Here is an 18,438-nt window from a genome sequence, read left to right as displayed (position 1 = left end):
AGGAACCCAAGGACGCTTTACACTAAGTTGCTATATAATATGAATACATGTAAGTATACAGTCAGTATACAACATGTAATCAACCAGATAGAACAGACCAAGAAGGTTAATCTACATTAAACTTACAAAAAACAAGCATAGTGCTGGAAAGTTGAGACAGACAATCAATTAACAAAACATAAGGTGAATAAGTGTTTTTTGAGGGCAGTTTTAAAGGTCTGAGGAGAAGAGATATCACAAAGGTCTTGTGGTAGCTTGTTCCAGAGCTTAGAAGCTGATATGCTGAAAGCCCTACCACCCACACTAGATAGACGGAACTTGGGTACTGCAAGCAAGTTTTGTATGTACTAAGTACTTTGTATGTACTGTAAGTGTATGTACTGTAAAATACAGTGCAACCCAGATATATACTCTAATTTATTGATTTATTTATCTGATTTATTGTCAACTTGTCAATTTATTGTCATTACTGTCATTGTTAATGTCATAATGCTAAACTAGTCTAGTAAACTTCTTGATCAGGTTATCTTTAGCGCACTGACACACTCACCCATGTGACGAAACAGTGACCCACATCCTCTGGAAGCTGCTCATATTTTTCCAATTCTTTAAGGAAAATGCTGAAAAATGGACAAAGAAGGGCATAGGGAAATGGTAAATAAAGGAAGTCAGAATTAAATAATTCTAAGAACTGCAGTTCATTAGGTTCACTGACTTGTGATGGAACTCATATAGGTCTTGCATGTTGCCGAAGATGATGTGCTCTTTGTTGACAATCCCTGGGGGAATCTCTTCCACACCACTGGTCATCTCCCACAGATAAGTCTGAAACACACACACACACACACACACACACACACACACACACACACACACACACACACACACACACACACACACACACACACACACACACACACACACACACACACACACACACACATACACACACACTTAGAATTCTGCAACAATGTGATAACAGACTAATACTATTAAACAATTAAAGAAAACTTCCATATTTCAGTGTTTACATAGTTCTGAAATTGGAAATACGGACTTTTATTTATTTATCTGAATGTTTTCAGAAATCTGAATAGTTGGCTCTGATATTAATTTTATTTTTCTTATCTGCACAGCCTTAATTATGTCAACAGAAAATAAAAGTAATTTCTGAAATGGAGAACATTCTCTCAGTATAATAATTGTCATCATATTTACTGTAATTTGATTTAAATGGTTATTAAAACATCATTGATTATGATTTTCTTTTTACAATAATGTGTCCTAAAAACAAAATAAAACAGGACATTTATTTAGTCAGTCAATTTTGAGCGTGTTTTTACAGTTTTAATAATAATATAGATTTTCAATTTCTTTTAAAGGGTTACTTCACCAATAAAATAAAAATTCTATCATTAATTACTCACCCTCATGTCGTTTCAAACCCGTAAGACATTAGTTCATCTTCGGAATACAAATGAAGATCTTTTTAATGAAATCTGAGAGATTTCTGTCCCTCCATTGACAGTCTATGCAACTACCAATTTCAAGCCCCAGAAAGGTAGTAAAGACATCATTAAAGTAATCCATGTGACTCCAGTGGTTTAACCTCAATTTTATAAAGCAACTTGAGTGTTTTGTTTGCGCAAAAAAAAAAGAAAAGAAAAAAAGATCACTTTATTTACAAGATATTAATTTCCAACATGTTCATGCAACAATGTCTGCTCTCGTGTCAACACAGCACACATGCGTCATGGTGCTCTCGTGAATGCCTGTGGGAGATAATATTTTGTAAATAAAGTGGTAAACTGTTTTTTTTTTTCACAAACAAAGCACTTGTGTCGCTACATTAAACTGAGGTTAAACCACTAGAGTCACATGGATTACTTTAATGATGTCTTTACTACCTTTCTGGGGCTTGAAAGTGGTAGTTGCATAGACTTAGACTGTCAGTGTCAACAGAAATCTCTCACATGCCATTAAAAAGATTTGTGTTCTGAATATGAACAAATGTCTTACATGTTTGGGACAACATATGGGGGAGTAATTAATGACAAAATTTTTATTTGGGGGGGGTGGGGGGTGAACTAACACTTTAAAAATGACTGTTTGACAAAGTCTTGTGGTATATACCTATATTAATCAGAATTCTGGGTCATAAACACAATATTATCCAAAACATGCACTTTAACTGAATATTTACATAATAAAAGTAATTCTGGGTGCTACAATAGAACAAACAGAAATTAAAGGAACATAAACTATACAAAAATCAATATACAAATGGGTTAAAGCACCCTTGGAGATGTTGTTGTCCTGGATATGAATGAGAATAAATTAGCTGTTTAAATTACTGTGCAGAATTATCAAAATGCATCATAATAAATGCATCACTGACAGTCTTTCCCAGAAGAGAATAGAGGAAAAAGAATGCACATGTATTATTTTTGGAATATGATTACATGTGTATTCCAAAGCTCATGAATATTCCAATTTGGATTAAAAAAATGTGCATATAAACATGGTCAGTTTTTTAATGACACTCAGATCTTTTCATGAGATCAAACAGTAGCTATTCCTGGATAAACTGGATTGTTTTTGGGCTGTACTGCAGTGAATACATTTATAGCACAGGGCTTTTGTGATCTGTCCAAAGTGGACATTGGTGTACCACACCCTCTAAATGTTGGTCCGTACGGAGCAGATTGTGACAACAACACTTACATCCATACACTCCCGCAGGTCTCTTACATATGCCTTCTCCGTCTGAATGAGCTCCGCCATTATAAACCTGAAAGAGGGCAATGCAACAGAGACCTATTGTCAACATTTGTTTGAAAGCACAATGCCTCTGGGAGGGGTTTCAATCTGGTATCAAACCCTCAAAATGAAAACATTTAGTTGTTTACTTTAGTATGCATACTCAAGGGTGTTTCTTTACAAAACAAAATATACTAAAGGTAGACTTTCTTCAAATGAAGCATTAACCCTTCCCTTTTAGCACTTCCTGCCATTGGCTTCTTATCATATAATCAGGTTTAAAAGACGTACTCTTTTCTCCGGGCCGATTTGCGTTTCTCTTCATTGAGTTCATGGTTGACGTCTCTGAGTTTGACCTCTGCACCAGGAGCACTGGCTGGAATGATGTCCAACTGCAGATCTTTACTCTGAAACCCAAAAGAAATGTTTTAATGGTCATAAATCATCATTCTTTCATATATTAACATGGTTAACGACTCTTACTGCAAAGATATTGTTCATCCACACTCCAGCCATGTAGGCCATATCAACACACCCACTCTCACAGCCCTCTCACCGCTTTGTTGGAGTCAGTGGACAGGCCGAGCGCTTTCTCCAGGCAGGAACGGTACTTGTCCATGCGAAGGGAAAAGTCACGGTAGCGTTTGTCCACCGAGGCGACCCATTTCTGAATCTCGCTCGCATGGGCGTGGCCCTTCTCACAAAAACCATCAGCCAGCTGGATCAACAACTTTACCCGCTCTTTGGTTTGCTGGAGAGAGAGAGAGAGAGAGAGAGAGAGAGAGAGAGAGAAAGATTTTGAGAGAGACCTGCAATGATTCCACAGAGACACAAATCAGAGTGTAAACATCATCTGGGAGGTGTATTGTGATTTGTTGTAAGGAGTGGAGAGTCAATAAACCTGTGACGTGCTGAGAATCACAGTTGTAAAATAACTTTGGATGAAGCTGTAGGGATAGTTCACCCAAAATTAAAGTGTTGTCATCTTTTACTCACCTACATGTCACCTGTATTATCTAGAGTTTTTGAGTTTGAGGACAATTCTTATTTTTATGTAATATTGCAATAATTATTATAATGATTTATCCATGTACATCACGTTTTTTTTTTTTTTTTAACATTCATATACCCTCGTAATCTTTAATCAAAATAACTTCCCCTCCCTCTGACAGCGACATCTCTTCACTTCTCTGATGACATGTTCACTGGCATGAGGGCGGGAAAACCTGTCACTCACATGAGATTGACCAACAGCAAACCACAACGATTGATTCAATCAATTCCCGATGGACTAAAATCAAGTCCTGCCCTACATTTTTTCTTGTTCGAGAAGCCATTACACTCGGATATACATCAAAATAGCAAAAGAAAAATACTATCACAACTTCTGTTTCATGGAAGTTCCAACTTAAAGGTGTTTAAATTTTAGTGGCGTCTAGCGATGAGGTTGCGAATTGCAACCAATAGGTCAGTCCACCACTCACCCCTCCCTCTCGAAGCACATAGAGAAGCTACGGTGACCAACACAAGACAAAGATGTTGTTGTCTGAGACAACATAGAGTAGCCAGTCAAGCAAACGCGCTCTGTAGAGCAGTTTGTCCGTTTAGGTCTACTGTAGAAACATGGCGGCGCAAAAATTGCGAATTCGATGTAAGGAAACCCGCAGTGTATGTAGATAGAAATGGCTCATTCTAAGGCAATAAAACATAATGGTTCATTATGTAAGGTCTTTATACACAAATGAAAACATAGTTTACGTATATTATATTGCATTTCTGTCAATAGATCCTCCTAAATATTACACACTGGACCTTTAAAACTTATGTCAAAACTTATACCTTTGATATAACTAAAAAGACACATGAGAATGGCCATGAGATCCTATGAGGGAACAACATCCATAGACTAAAAGCTTTATTGGCATGATTGTTGGACATTTTCAGTATTTACAAAACAGCTTCACTCTCTATTACGTAAAAGAGCACTCTAGACATTAAGAGATAATTCTTCTTTTCAGTTGCGATGAAAATCAATGTCTGGTTTGGAACAACGCAAGGGTGGATAAAAGATGACAATAAAAGGACAACAGATTATGGTCTGAATGTTGTACAAGCATTCTGATTCATCTTATGGGTATCTAGCAAAATACAAAAGCAAACTGTCCTTAAATACTAATTTATCTTATATATTGAGACATACCTTGGCTGTAATCTGGAATTCCTCATGTTCTTTCAGCAGTTCCTGTGTGTGGTGTATAGTGGAGCCTGTAGAGGTGTGTGTGGATAGGTAAAACTCTCCTGTATCATGGATCCACTCCAAAGCCTGCAGACAAATGTCAAAATGACAAGTCAAAGAAGATGCTTAGAGGATAAAATGTAAAATGTGCATGTGTGCATGCTTTTGTTTCTGAAAGTCGGTCGCTAGTTCTGCCTTCTCGATGACATCACGCACATTGTTAAAGATGGCAAACGATGACTGGTCAGGAAGCAACATGTTGTCTGACATGTTTCTTGTCCATGACAAGAATTTAGGAGTTAAAATCACATAATCTGAAAACCGTGACTATCGTAACACAAACATATTGTGTAGTCTGAACCCGGCATTAGATGCACCTCCTCAAACCGGCCCTCTCTGTCTAAGTTGGTTGGTTGTTGTAAAAAAAAGATGCTTAGAGGATAAAATGTGAATATGTGTTTGTGCAGCAGTGATTTTCTAACCTTGTGGGAGCAAAGTATTTGGAAATGGCCTCAAAAGAACACCAGTAAAAGCACAAAACAGGGTTAGGTTTAGTTTATAGAACTTATAATTAGTTTTTATTAACTATAGATATAAAAGGGAAGTCCGGGCATGGATATATAAATAAACCGGTGTGTGGGCATGCATGAATGCATGATCTACTCTCATTTGTCCACAAGAGGGAGTGAGATCTTTAAAAGTGCTCTAGCTCATTATGAAACCAATCTTTTCACAAAAGTAACTGATTTTAGAACAGGTTTAATTGTATGGGGATCAAAAAAAAAAAAAAAAAAAATATATATATATATATATATATATATATATATATATATATATATATATATATATATATATATATATATATGTATATACAGGGAGTGGAGAATTATTAGGCAAGTTGATTTTCTGATCATATTTTTTTCCAAGCACATTTTACCAATTCCAATCCACATCAATCTTAATAACTACTATTAATATTGTTTTTAATCATTTATAAGTGATATATAATTGTTCATGAAGGCTGGAAATGAAGAATGCCCTATATTCAGGTGTGCAGAATTATTAGGCAGGTTTTCTTTTACAGATAAAATGAGCCAAAAAAGAGATTTAACTCAGACTGAAAAGTCAAAAATTATTAAATACTCATGAGAAGGACGCAATACTAATGTAAAACTAGAAATTGCAAAGTTAAAGCATGACCATTGGACAGTGAAATGCTCATTGGGTCAGCGGGGTCATACAAAAACAGCTGGAGAAGAAAAGACACGTTAACTGCAAAATAATTAAGAATTAAGGTGAAGAATTAAGTGTGAAACCATCAGGAACCCTTTAGTCTCCAGCGCCACCATTTCCCAGTACTGAAACCTACCTGGAGTCTTCAGAAGTGTGAGGTGTCAGGATCTCAGAGACTTAGGTTAGGTGAAGAATCCTAAAAAGCGACCTGCTCTTAATAAGAATCACAAGCTGAAGTGTTATAAAGTACATGAAGACTGGGTTTTTATAGGCCTTATAGACAGACAGCTTGAGAGTGACTCCTGAAGGACCAGCACCACATCCTCTTGTACCACTGTTTGAAGAATTTATCTTCCAGAATCTGGCAGTAAGGTGTGGGAGTTCACTTTTAGTCCATCTCTTATCCTGAAATGTCCATCTTGCAGAGATGGACTAAATGATCTTCCAAAACTTACTGCCAGATTCTGGAAGATAAATTCTTCAAACAGTGGTACAAGAGGATGTGGTGCTGGTCCTTCAGGAGTCACTCTCAAGCTGTCTGTCTATAAGGCCTATAAAAACCCAGTCTTCATGTATTTTATAACACTTCAGCTTGTGATTCTTATTAAGAGCGGGTCATTTTTTAGGATTCTTCACCTAACCTAAGTCTCTGAGATCCTGACACCTCACACTTCTGAAGACTCCAGATAGGTTTCAGTACTGGGAAATGGTGGCGCTGGAGACTAAAGGGTTCCTGGTGGTTTCACACTTAATTCTTCACCTTAATTCTTAATTATTTTGCAGTTAACGTGTCTTTTCTTCTCCAACTGTTTTTGTATGACCCCGCTGACCCAATGAGCATTTCACTGTCCAATGGTCATGCTTTAACTTTGCAATTTCTAGTATTACATTAGTATTGCGTCCTTCTCATGAGTATTTAATAATTTTTGACTTTTCAGTCTGAGTTAAATCTCTTTTTTGGCTCATTTTATCTGTAAAAGAAAACCTGCCTAATAATTCTGCACACCTGAATATAGGGCATTCTTCATTTCCAGCCTTCATGAACAATTATATATCACTTATAAATGATTAAAAACAATATTAATAGTAGTTATTAATATTGATGTGGATTGGAATTGGTAAAATGTGCTTGGAAAAAAAATATGATCAGAAAATCAACTTGCCTAATAATTCTGCACTCCCTGTATGTATAGCACCAGTCAAAAGTTTGGAAACATTACTATTTTTAATGTTTTTGAACAAAGTCTCTTATGCTCATTAAGGCTGCATTTATTTCATAATAAATACAGAAAAAAAAAACAATAATATTGTGAAATATAATTACAATTTAAAATTATTTTCTATTTTAATATGCTTTAAAATATAATTTATTTCTGTGATGCAAAGCTGAACTGTCAGCATCATTACTTCAGTCTTCAGTGTCACAAGATCCTTAAGAAATCATTGTAATATACTGATTTATTATCAATGTTGGAAACAGTTGTGCTGCTTAATATTATTTTATAACCTGTGATACTTTTTCAGGATTCTTTGATGAATAAAAAGTTAAAAAATATCAGCATTTATTTTAAATAGAAATCTTTTGTAACAATATACATTACTGTTTAAAAGTTTGGGGTCAGTCATTTTTTTTCTTTCTTTTTTTTGAAAGAAATTAATACTTTTATTCAGCACGGATGTGTTAAATTGATAAATAGTGATAGTAAAGATTTATATTATTAGAAAAGATTTATATTTTGAATAAATGCTGTTCTTTTTAACATTTTATTCATCAGTGAATCCTGAAACAAGTATCTCAGGTTCCAAAAAAAATATTAAGCAACACAACTGTTTTCAACAATGATAATAACTGAGTATCAAATCAGCATATTAGAATGACTGCTGAAGGAACATGTGACACTGAAGACTGGAGTAATGATGCTGAAAATTCAGCTTTGCATGACAGAAATAAATTATATTTTAAAGTATATTAATTAATTTTAAATTAATAATTTAAATTTAAAATATTTCACAATATTATAGTTTTTTCTATATTTATTCTGAAATAAATGCAGCCTTAATGAGCATAAGAGACTTCATTCAAAAACGTTAACAATAGTAATATTTCCAAACTTCTGACTGGTAGTGGCTGAGCCACAGAGGAACTTTTCAAAGTGCCGGGGACAACATCGGGACACAAGACTGTGAGAACTGCAGTATGACTACAGCAGCAATGGACTGTGTGGTCAAACTTAAGTCCTTCCTCTCAATTACAAAATGCTTAAAAGCGAAATGAAGAGAGAAACTCCATTCAGTAACAGACTTCCAGAAACTCTAGACTGTATTTATGGATTTATGGACACAGTTTAGACAACTTCAGAAAAGTTAGGATACCATTTTTAGTTTTTTTCTAGACAGATTCTTTCTCACCATAAAAGGGCAAAATATTTAAATATATAAATACAAATAAAGTACACAAGATTTAAAGTATGTGATACATGACAGTTGAACCTCTGTCAAGTTTATATAGCAGTCACACAAACCACTGAACACTTGACCTGATGTGCTTCTGTTATTTGAGACTCCAGAAATACTTGTTGCGGTCTGTGGCAGCTTCTAGTCAATTGTGTAAGATATAAAATAATTTGTTCTCGAATAGACAGTAGGGTTGAACTGAATTTCTTGACAATGAATTGATGTATGTGAAACTGATATTTGAAGAAAGTGAAGATTTTCTTACTCTATTCAAATTTTAAATCTATTACATTTTCATAATGCTAGTCTCAGCCTCAGAATAGATGTATGATGCATAAAAGCTTTTCAAGCTCCACTTTGTTTGGCTGCATTTTTGCAATATTCTGAAATCAGGATGCACAGGTTTGAGATATTTAACTGAAAAATTACATTTATATATGGTGTATGGTACGCTGTATGGTGCATTAAAGATAAAAATCATTATGTCTGGTTCCTGGGAAAGGAACCCATGACCTTGGTGTCTAGCACCACACTTTCCCAGTATGTCAGACCTTATTACTTTCAGAAGGACAGAAATGCAACACTATCATTACTGATATGTGGCTGGATTATATCTGTTGAAATTACCATCTGTCTATGTATACATATATGTGTTTATATATGTTTTCTTGTAGAAATTTAAGTACCTGCCAGCCAGAGGTTACAAATGATCATTGTCAGTCACTTTTATGGACTACGATTTTCACATTCTGTTTTACATGCCTGTAATATATATATATATATATATATATATTTTTTTTTTTTTATAGCTAATTTAGCTTTCGAAATTGTCAAAAGAACTACTACTACTACTACTAAAAATACTACTAATAATACTAATAACAACAAAATATAATACAATAATACAAAATATGACATAAAAAGAAAAAAATTAACTGACATAATTGACATAAGTTTAAGTAACGACATAAAAAAATCATAATTATGATATAAAGTCAAAATTATGAGACAGAAATTGATAATTGAGATTCATAATTTATGAATCTAAATTATTAGAAATTGAAATTGATAATTGAGAGTCATTATTTTGACTTTAAATAATAATAATAATAATAAATAATATATATATATATATATATATATATATATATATATATATAGCTCTACACAATAGGTGGTGTAGTGTTCTTTAGAACTTAGACTCAGGGAAGAGCACATCCAAACCTTAATGGAGGAAAAGAGAGCTAGACATAAAGGTCACTCTCTCGATGACACCACCAAAGCCAGACATACATGCATCTGCTTTGGCAGAGTCTGTCTCTCCCGCATTGGCCTCGTCAGCCATAGTCGGCGCTGTTCTAAAGATGTCAACATGACTTCACGACTGGGCACATCTTCCATAGTCGGTAACGACTGAAGGAGGCCTACTACTAAATAAAATATCTTATTCTTTATTTTCTGTAAAGCAATACTTATACAGAAATGACATTTTTCACTTTATTTTTGTTTTGTCTGTACAAGCAAGAGAACGTTTCAACTCAACGTGGTAGCTTCAGTCTCAGACTACACAATATCAGTCTGATTATCAGATATCAGATTTTGGGACAATCCATATGACATAAAGTGTCGTGGTGATTTGTAAATGTTTACAAAATTACAAGTTTTATCTTGTATAGTGTGTGATAGTGGATGACAACCAATGTCGCATTTGTAACACTTTAGGAAGTAGCGACAGAAAGAATAGCATACAAAAATAAACCCTCCACAGCGGGTTTTGTCATATCGGTGAATCTGACCAATAGGAGCACAAAAGCTCTTCCGTACAGAGCTTTCAAAAATTGCGAAATGAAAGAGATACAATGGTATTGGTACTATTATGCAATGCAAGAAAGCATTGTGGAAATTGTCTTTGGATGATTGACAGCCCATACTGTTTGTGTAATCCAGGAATGTGTCCACTGTCAGGTTTTCTTTCTTATTTTTGGGCTTTTCTGATGACATTGTTTGTTTATGCTCTTGTTTCTGGAAGTCAGTCGCTAGTTCTGCCTTCTCGATGACATCCCGCACATTGTTAAAGATGGCAAATTATGATTGGTGGGGAAACAACATGAAGTCTGACATGTTTCTTGTCTATGACACAAGAATTTAGGAGTGAAAATTAAATAATCTGAAACAGTGACTATTGTAACACAAAGATATTGTGAAGTTTGAACCCATCATTATATGCACCTCCTAAAAAAACATCCCTTTCTAAGTTGTTTGTTGTTGTGGCGCTTGACCAAAACAAACCGCAATTTTGACCAGACTATATGCTGAGCCAAAAGGGAGGCTCTTTTTGATTGGGCTGGTACTGACCTGTTTGGCACTGCGTTCAAACACCACATACTGCTGACACTGGTCAAGCCTCCTCTTCCTCATGGTCCAGAAGTGCAGAACCCTGTTCTCCCGCTGCAGCAGCTCATTTAGGATGTCTGTAGGACACAAAGACAGAATCAGAACCACAGAACATACTGTACCTGAACCCTGGATTTATAACAATACAACATGCTAATCAAAAAGCAAATAATGGTGAACTTCAGTCTTGAACTTAATTTTTGGCCTTTTTTAATCAATCATAAAAGGGCATTTAAAATAAGGATGTAGTCTTACTCTTCACTTGTTGTTCAGGGGCTTTGACATGTGCAAGCATTCCTGGCATATTCACACTGTTTCTGTGCAAGTACTTGAGGAAAACATCAGCATTGCGTCTGGCTAGTGTGCATGCCTTCAGAGAGAGAAAAAAAAGAGTCAGTAAATTTGCATCAAATTTTTAATGTCAGAATGAACAGAATGCTACTAGAGAATCTGAGTGCATGTGTGTATACACTCGGTACCTTGAGGAAGGCCTCTTTCTGCTCCAGGTGTTTACTTATCATGGGAGTCACATGATCAGACTCCGAGTTTGGTCCCAGTTTATCAGTCCCTCCACACCAGTCTTCCTCTCGTTTATATTCCTGCTCTAAACTTTCCAGCACACTACACACCTGCAGAACACACACATGTAGGTAAACATATAAATATAAGCAAAAATAAACAGTATTATTTGGAAATTTAAATGCAAAATTACATTTCCACTAGGGGTGTCACGAGATCTCGCGAGACTAAACTGTGACAAGATTTCTCGTCGAGGCGAAAAGTAGTCTCGTGATGTTGTTGCCATGACAGAGTGTTAGGATGATTAGGAAAGAATATGCCACCGCTACGTTTACATTACGCCTCCACTGTCATTTTGCTTTGTATTTAAATAAAAAAACATTTAATTCAGTTGGATAACGGACGCCGCCGCTCCATATTTACAGAGTTACGCGCAATCGCTGAAAGTGAAAGTAAACATAAGCGCGCATTCAAACGCGATCTCAATACCCCGCATTTTGAAAGCGGCTCCCGAATACAAATATCTCTCAATATGAAAGCTATTTTAGGCGGGGCAGTGTAGTTGTAACCATCTCTCAGCTCTGTATCAAAGAAAAATGTGGTTTTATTTGCACTTTGAATATTGAGAGAGTGTGATTATGGTTGCACTTATTGTAAAGTGTTACCATAAAAATGAATAACAGTTTTCTCTTAATCTTATTAAGCACAAACAGTAAGGGTTCATTTGTTAACATTAGTTAATGCACTGTGAACTATGAACTAACAATGAATGACTATTTTTTATTAACTAACATAAACAAAGATTAATAAATACTGTAGCAAATATATTGCTCATTGTTAGTTGATGTTGGTTAATACATTAATGTTAATAAATGAGACCTCATTGTAAAGTGTCATTTTTATTTATACTGTTTTTATTTCTATGATCAGTTTGTGGAAAGGAGTTCAGTTAGGAGGTCAAAGGTTGTAGAAGCTCATAAATCATGTACAGTAAGGCCTGAAGAGACTGAAATCATACATAAGAGAAGTCAGTTGAATTAGTAGCAAAACGTTTTACAGTACTTAAGTATTGTTGTCTTTTACTGCATATGATAATTCACACTCAGAAAGTAGAACTGAAATGACATTTATTACAAGATGATTAGTTAAAACATTTCAAATACACCTGCAGACTACTTTTTCTAGTCATGTATTTCGCCATTGAGGATTTCTTAAAAATGGTGTGTAAAAAATCTTGTCTCGTCTCGTGAACTCAATCTCAAGTCACACCCCTGATTTCCACCACATAAGAAAAAAAAAATTATATAGGCAAATAATGATTATGACACAAGTAAAAATTATGAGATAAAAAGTCAAAATTATACATTACTAAGTCATAATTATGAAATAAAAAGCTAATTTCAGCTCATACTTTCAACGTTTTGTCATAATTTTGACTTTTTATCTTATAATAATTACATAATTTTGATTTATGTCATATTGTCAACTAATAAAATCAAATTAAACACTTCATAATTAAAACATGCTATGTCTTAATATTAGCTTTCTATCTCGTAATTATGAAAGTATTTTGTAATTTAATGTTTTTAATGTCATTTACATACCTTTACATTACTTCACTACAAGTAGGATTTGGCTAAATTCTAATATGGTTTAAAAATGATGTCCACAATATAGAGCTAAGTTAGAAAAAAACATTAAAATAAACAAAATGTTAAACATATTTAACATATTATAGACAGATATGCGCTAAAAGAAATAAGAGACTGAGGTCAAACCATCACAGCATCACTATAAATTCAAGCTCACTGACCTGCTCTGATGTCTTGTAGAAAGCCACTGAGGCATTGACCAGTTTAAGGCGGTCTTCCATCTTTAGCATGAGCTGCTGCCAGTGAGACGCCACCTTCTCTGCGCAGTCACGGATCATGTCCATGTCGTAGTGATTGGCCTGTAGCAGAGCCTCTGCCTTCTGCTGCACCTGCAATGCACTCTGATGGGTTTTCTGCAAAGAAAGAAGAGAGAAGGAAAATGAAACAGAAAGTGAAAACAAGAAGAGAAAGCAAAAATGACTAATATTTATAGAAAATTACAATTATTTTTGATGCAAGACACTCTGACTACCATAAGTGACAGCAAAATAAAACAAAAGACAAACAAAACAAAACAAAAAGACAAAAAGCAAAAAAACAAACAAAAAACAAAGCAAAAGAAAAAAACGAAACAAAAAACGAAACAAAACAAAACAAAAAACGAAACAAAACGAAACAAAACAAAAAACAAAACAAAACAATAAATAAATAAATAAAACAGTATGTCATTGTGTACATCCACATTTCCATAGCTAAGTAAATGTGTGTTGTTTATAAAAGCTTTTTGGTACCTCAATAGCATGCTGAAATTGTTCATGTTCCCGCTGTAACTGTTCTGCCTCCTGTAGGGAACTGGCTGTGATGAGACCCGCATTGAGCATCGACTCCCCATTACGGATCCAACCCAGGACCTGAAATACATAACGGAAGGATTTAAAGGGGGCATGCCATGGAAAACAGGATTTTCAGGATTTTCCATAGTCAAAAAAGTTTTTTGTCAATCAGAGCCTACTGCACTTTTTGGAAGGAGAGGCTTCATAGAGACAGGAATGTGAAGAGCGTTACTGGCAGACTGAAAAGTGAGGCGCTGCTATTATGTAAAATATGTGAAAGATACTGTGCTTTTTAAACATTCAAGCATGAAAACCTATTCCAATATAGCACAAAAATAAAATCAAGACTTTGAAAAAGGGCACAATAGGTCCCCTTTAACACTTGACCAGGGCTGCGTTTCCCAAAAGCATCGTAAGCCTAAGTTGATCGTAAAAACGATCGTACGAGTGATCTTAATATTAAGGTCTGTTTCCCAAAAGCATCGTAACTTAAGTTGCACTTGAAAATGATCGTAGATCTACGAGTGCTCAGGAGTAATCGTTAAGCCCTAAGTGCATCGTAAGAAGACAGAGTTATGAGGTCACCTACAGGACAACCGGCAGATTACACCTTTATTCAAGTGCAATGTGTATAACATAACTAAGGTTTTGACTGTATTCCTCTTAAATCCTCTTTGTTGTTTAATATGAAAAGAAAACGGAAGAAAATAAAAAAATAAAAATACACATGATGTCATAAATAGTGCTGATAAAACATGTCTGCAATAAAAAAATTGTCTGTACACCTGTAGAAATTGGCTAGATGAAGTACATAATTTGTACTACTGTCACCCTATATACCCTTTATATAGGCTTTATATAGGCCTACCACCTATGGCCTAAAGCTCTATGAAATACTATAGGAGTTCTTCCAAGTGTTTCTGAAGTGACTGACTTTACTATAACTATAACTATAAACTAAATTTTAAAACATAAACAAGTTTAGATATTAACTTCAAAAACACTGAATCACAGTTTGATTGATTTCACACACAAACACACACACATACACACACACATATATATATATATATATATATATATAAACTATAATTAATTTAAGTTAAATATAGACACTATGGTTAATTTATGTAAGTGAGAATGACAAAATAAAGTAAACTGTGACATATTATGCCCAAAAATTCTTCATACAGTGGACTACCAGTAAAATTGATACAAATTTGGAACCAAAATTATTCAGACACTTTGACCTGACCATGTTTTGCTAAAGTGTTATTTGAGATCTTGTCATATTTTACTACCATTAAAAAAAAAAAAACTATAGTGAATAATTTGTAATAATGAATGAAATGTTCAAGGTGTCTGAATAAATTGTGGTTTGACTGTGTGTGTATATATATGAAGACTTCAGATGCAAAAGCCTCTAAGTGCCATCTGAAATTTTCTTATAAAATGAACAGTTTTATCAAGCTTGTAGGCCTATGTTTATGTTCAGTTATTTCACATTAATGGAAAAGAAAATGACCTATTAATTGCCATTAAAGTGAAATTACTGAACCTAAACATACAAGCTTGATAAAAATGCTCATTTTAGAAGAACATTTCAGACGGCACTTATAGGCTTTTGCATCTGAAGTCTTCATATATATATATATATATATATATATATATATATATATAGCTTAAAGAAATCGTCTGACAATTACATCTTTGTTTAGCTCTACCTCCTCCAGAAGAACATTAATTTAATCTTTTTGAAAGGTACCTTTATTTATTTATTTTAAACCACATCAGGTGACGATTATTAGGTTAAACGTTAAAGGATACGATTTTATAAGGTAATATTCAGCACTTGAGAAACGGACAGCGACTCTTAAGTAGCACGTAGAGCGCGTTCTCGCGCGTTCATGTTAAGGGCATTTTTGGGAAACGCACGTGGAATTGCAGCGAGCGTTCGTAACCTCGCACTTAGAAAGCGCTCTTAAGAGCTAAGATACATCGTTATTGGGAAACCCAGCCCAGGCCCAGGCAGAATCTGCAGACTTCAGGATTCTGTTGAATGGATTTGAAACATGGTAAACTATGTTAAATGGGCTGAGTGTACTACACTTGGTAGCTGAAAGAAATGTTGAAGTCTACACATTATCAATGCCTATTCAGTACAGGAGTTCAGGTCAATGATACTCATTTTATTTGTAAAAAGGTTAGCCAAACAAAATAAGAGGTCAATTACATATAGAAGTCTTAAAGGCACTGTAAAAAGAACAGCTTGTTTCATTCTAAAGGTCAAAGAGAGGATGAACTAAATTCTTGGTTTTGTGCGAGAAACCTTGACTAACATGGACTGAAGAAGGAAAAACAGTACAAAGTGTACAATGCTGCCTTTTTCAGTAAATCAAAAAGTGCTGTTTTCTGAAATGAGCAGAGGCAACTTCTGGTGTGCTGTAAACAGGTGGGTTGCATCAGTGCAGAAAGTGAGCATATTTCATACTGACAGACATGTTCTCTGACTCCACCTTTAGGCCTAAATTCCATACTGATTCCTGACACATTGACTCACACATTACACACCTGCTTTAGTGCTGGTACACCGACAGTGACAGATAACGCAATTATACTTCTTGCATAAAAGTAAATAAACACACTGAAATCTGCCACACAGGCACGCACGACCCCCCCCCCCCCCCCACACCCCCCCAACCCCCCAACCCCATATTTTCCCTGTAAAGCCAAAAAACATGATTACATGTCTACTAACCACCACACACCCACTCAAATACTCTGTGGCCGTGTCAGGCCTTAAACCACACGGGCATCCCGGCTCCTCGACATCTCTAATCATTCCTTTCCTCTAGAGTAGTCCAGACAAAACTAAATATAAAAATAATAAAATAAATAAATGAAAGGATGAAATGAGATCACCAGCTGCTCCTCTTGGCCTAGTTTTTCCTTCTCATTTTAAGCGTGTCCAGCGCTGTAAAACTGCCCTCTTTCCCATCAGCCCATCTATGTAGTTAGAGCCACCACTCAAAACTGACCAACTGTACTTCACTCAATATTAAAATGGCAGCATTAACAAGTTGTTAACAAACATTATATAAAGCTTAACGTATCAGTAGTTGTTAGTAGTTCAAAAATGTTATAAATTTATGTATCAAATAAGAATTGTTAAAATGACCAAATATATTATGAGACAAAGGTCTAATTAGGGGCCAAGCACCGAAGGTGTGTAGGCACCTATTGTAATCGTTAGTGTTCTTATTATTATTTTTCTGCCATTTAAGTCTATGGCAGCCCATAGAACCGTATGCAGGAAAGTTGTGAAATTTGGCACACTGATAGAGGGCATTCTGAAATGTGCCCATAGCAAATTTGGAGTCTCTAACTCAATGCCTCTAGCACCACCACCTGTCCAAATATTTATGCTAATCTGAATTTGCTATTTTGAATTTTGTGCTAAAATGCTGTATTTTATGAACGCATTAGCGTATCATTAAGAAACTCGGTATGGGTCATCAGCACAATGCCCTGAAGGAGCCTGAGGAGTTTCGGACCAGCGCTACCTAATGGAGAATTTTTAGTATATGCTTATAACTTTTTATGTGGTTGAATTATTTTCACTAGGTTTGCTAGGTTTCGACTTATGGTTTGAGCAACGTGGTGATTTAGCACTTAAAAAACAATCGCGAATATCTTCGAAAGCGTTAGTCCAATCAAAACGAAACCAGCGTAGCAAACACAGAACCCAAGTTGGTTAACTAAGTGTCAAAACCCAAATGTCAAAATTTTGATAGGAAGTGGCAAAAAAAAAAAAAAAAAAAAAATCAAAAAGTCTTACATGGGTCATTTTTTTATGTTCTCATACATATAAATGTCTATAACTCTGAAACAAAATTAGATATTTTTACCAAATTTGACACGTATGTATGGGCTCACTCTGAGGACACATAAAAAAGCGGTGGGACTGTGCCTCTTGGTGGCGCTATAATTAAACAAAAAATGAAATTGCCATAAACTACAATACAGGATTATGATATAAAGTAAAATATTTTATGAATGCATTAGTGTACCATTATGAAACTCAGTATGTTCCATCAGCACCATATTCTGAAGGTACTCAAAAAGTTTTGAGACCGTGCTTCCTTGTGGTCAAATGTTATAATGAAATTTAAAAAAAAAAAAAAATGTTAATAGCTTTATTTAAATGTGGCCTATTGTAATGAGACTGGTCTTAATTGATTTCGTGGGTCATGCTGAACACACTGATGCCAATTTTGCCAAAGTCAGCAAAACTTCGTCTCCACCATTTTGATTTTCTTTAAAATCATACTTTTACAATCTCCTCCTAGACCGTTGGTCCAATTTTCACCAAAATCAAATTGTATCACCTTCAGACCATGCCGACAAAAAGCTATGG

At 35.0% G+C, this 18,438-nt stretch overlaps 1 protein-coding gene across 5 annotated transcripts in view; it reads right to left on the bottom strand.

Annotated features, from left to right (window-relative positions):
* The window catches only part of triob (trio Rho guanine nucleotide exchange factor b), a 173,830-nt gene that overhangs the window by 51,376 nt on the left and 104,016 nt on the right, over window positions 1-18,438 (bottom strand). For all 5 annotated transcript variants that reach the window (XR_010896419.1, XR_010896420.1, XM_067400860.1 and 2 more), the window contains exons 17-27: window positions 13,980-14,099; window positions 13,410-13,601; window positions 11,557-11,706; window positions 11,333-11,447; window positions 11,039-11,154; window positions 4,961-5,083; window positions 3,317-3,511; window positions 3,052-3,167; window positions 2,725-2,791; window positions 716-825; window positions 551-620 (exon numbers count right to left, since the gene is read on the bottom strand). Coding sequence is in view for 3 of the 5 variants with exons in the window: in XM_067400860.1 (XP_067256961.1) it covers window positions 551-620; window positions 716-825; window positions 2,725-2,791; window positions 3,052-3,167; window positions 3,317-3,511; window positions 4,961-5,083; window positions 11,039-11,154; window positions 11,333-11,447; window positions 11,557-11,706; window positions 13,410-13,601; window positions 13,980-14,099 (1,374 nt within the window). In the remaining 2 variants the exon portion in view is untranslated. The remainder of the gene's footprint in view (window positions 1-550; window positions 621-715; window positions 826-2,724; window positions 2,792-3,051; window positions 3,168-3,316; window positions 3,512-4,960; window positions 5,084-11,038; window positions 11,155-11,332; window positions 11,448-11,556; window positions 11,707-13,409; window positions 13,602-13,979; window positions 14,100-18,438) is intronic.

The sequence above is a fragment of the Chanodichthys erythropterus genome, chromosome 2 (assembly GCF_024489055.1).
Source record: "Chanodichthys erythropterus isolate Z2021 chromosome 2, ASM2448905v1, whole genome shotgun sequence".
NCBI classification, from domain to species: Eukaryota; Metazoa; Chordata; class Actinopteri; order Cypriniformes; family Xenocyprididae; genus Chanodichthys; species Chanodichthys erythropterus.
This window is presented reverse-complemented; position numbering and strand designations above follow the sequence as displayed.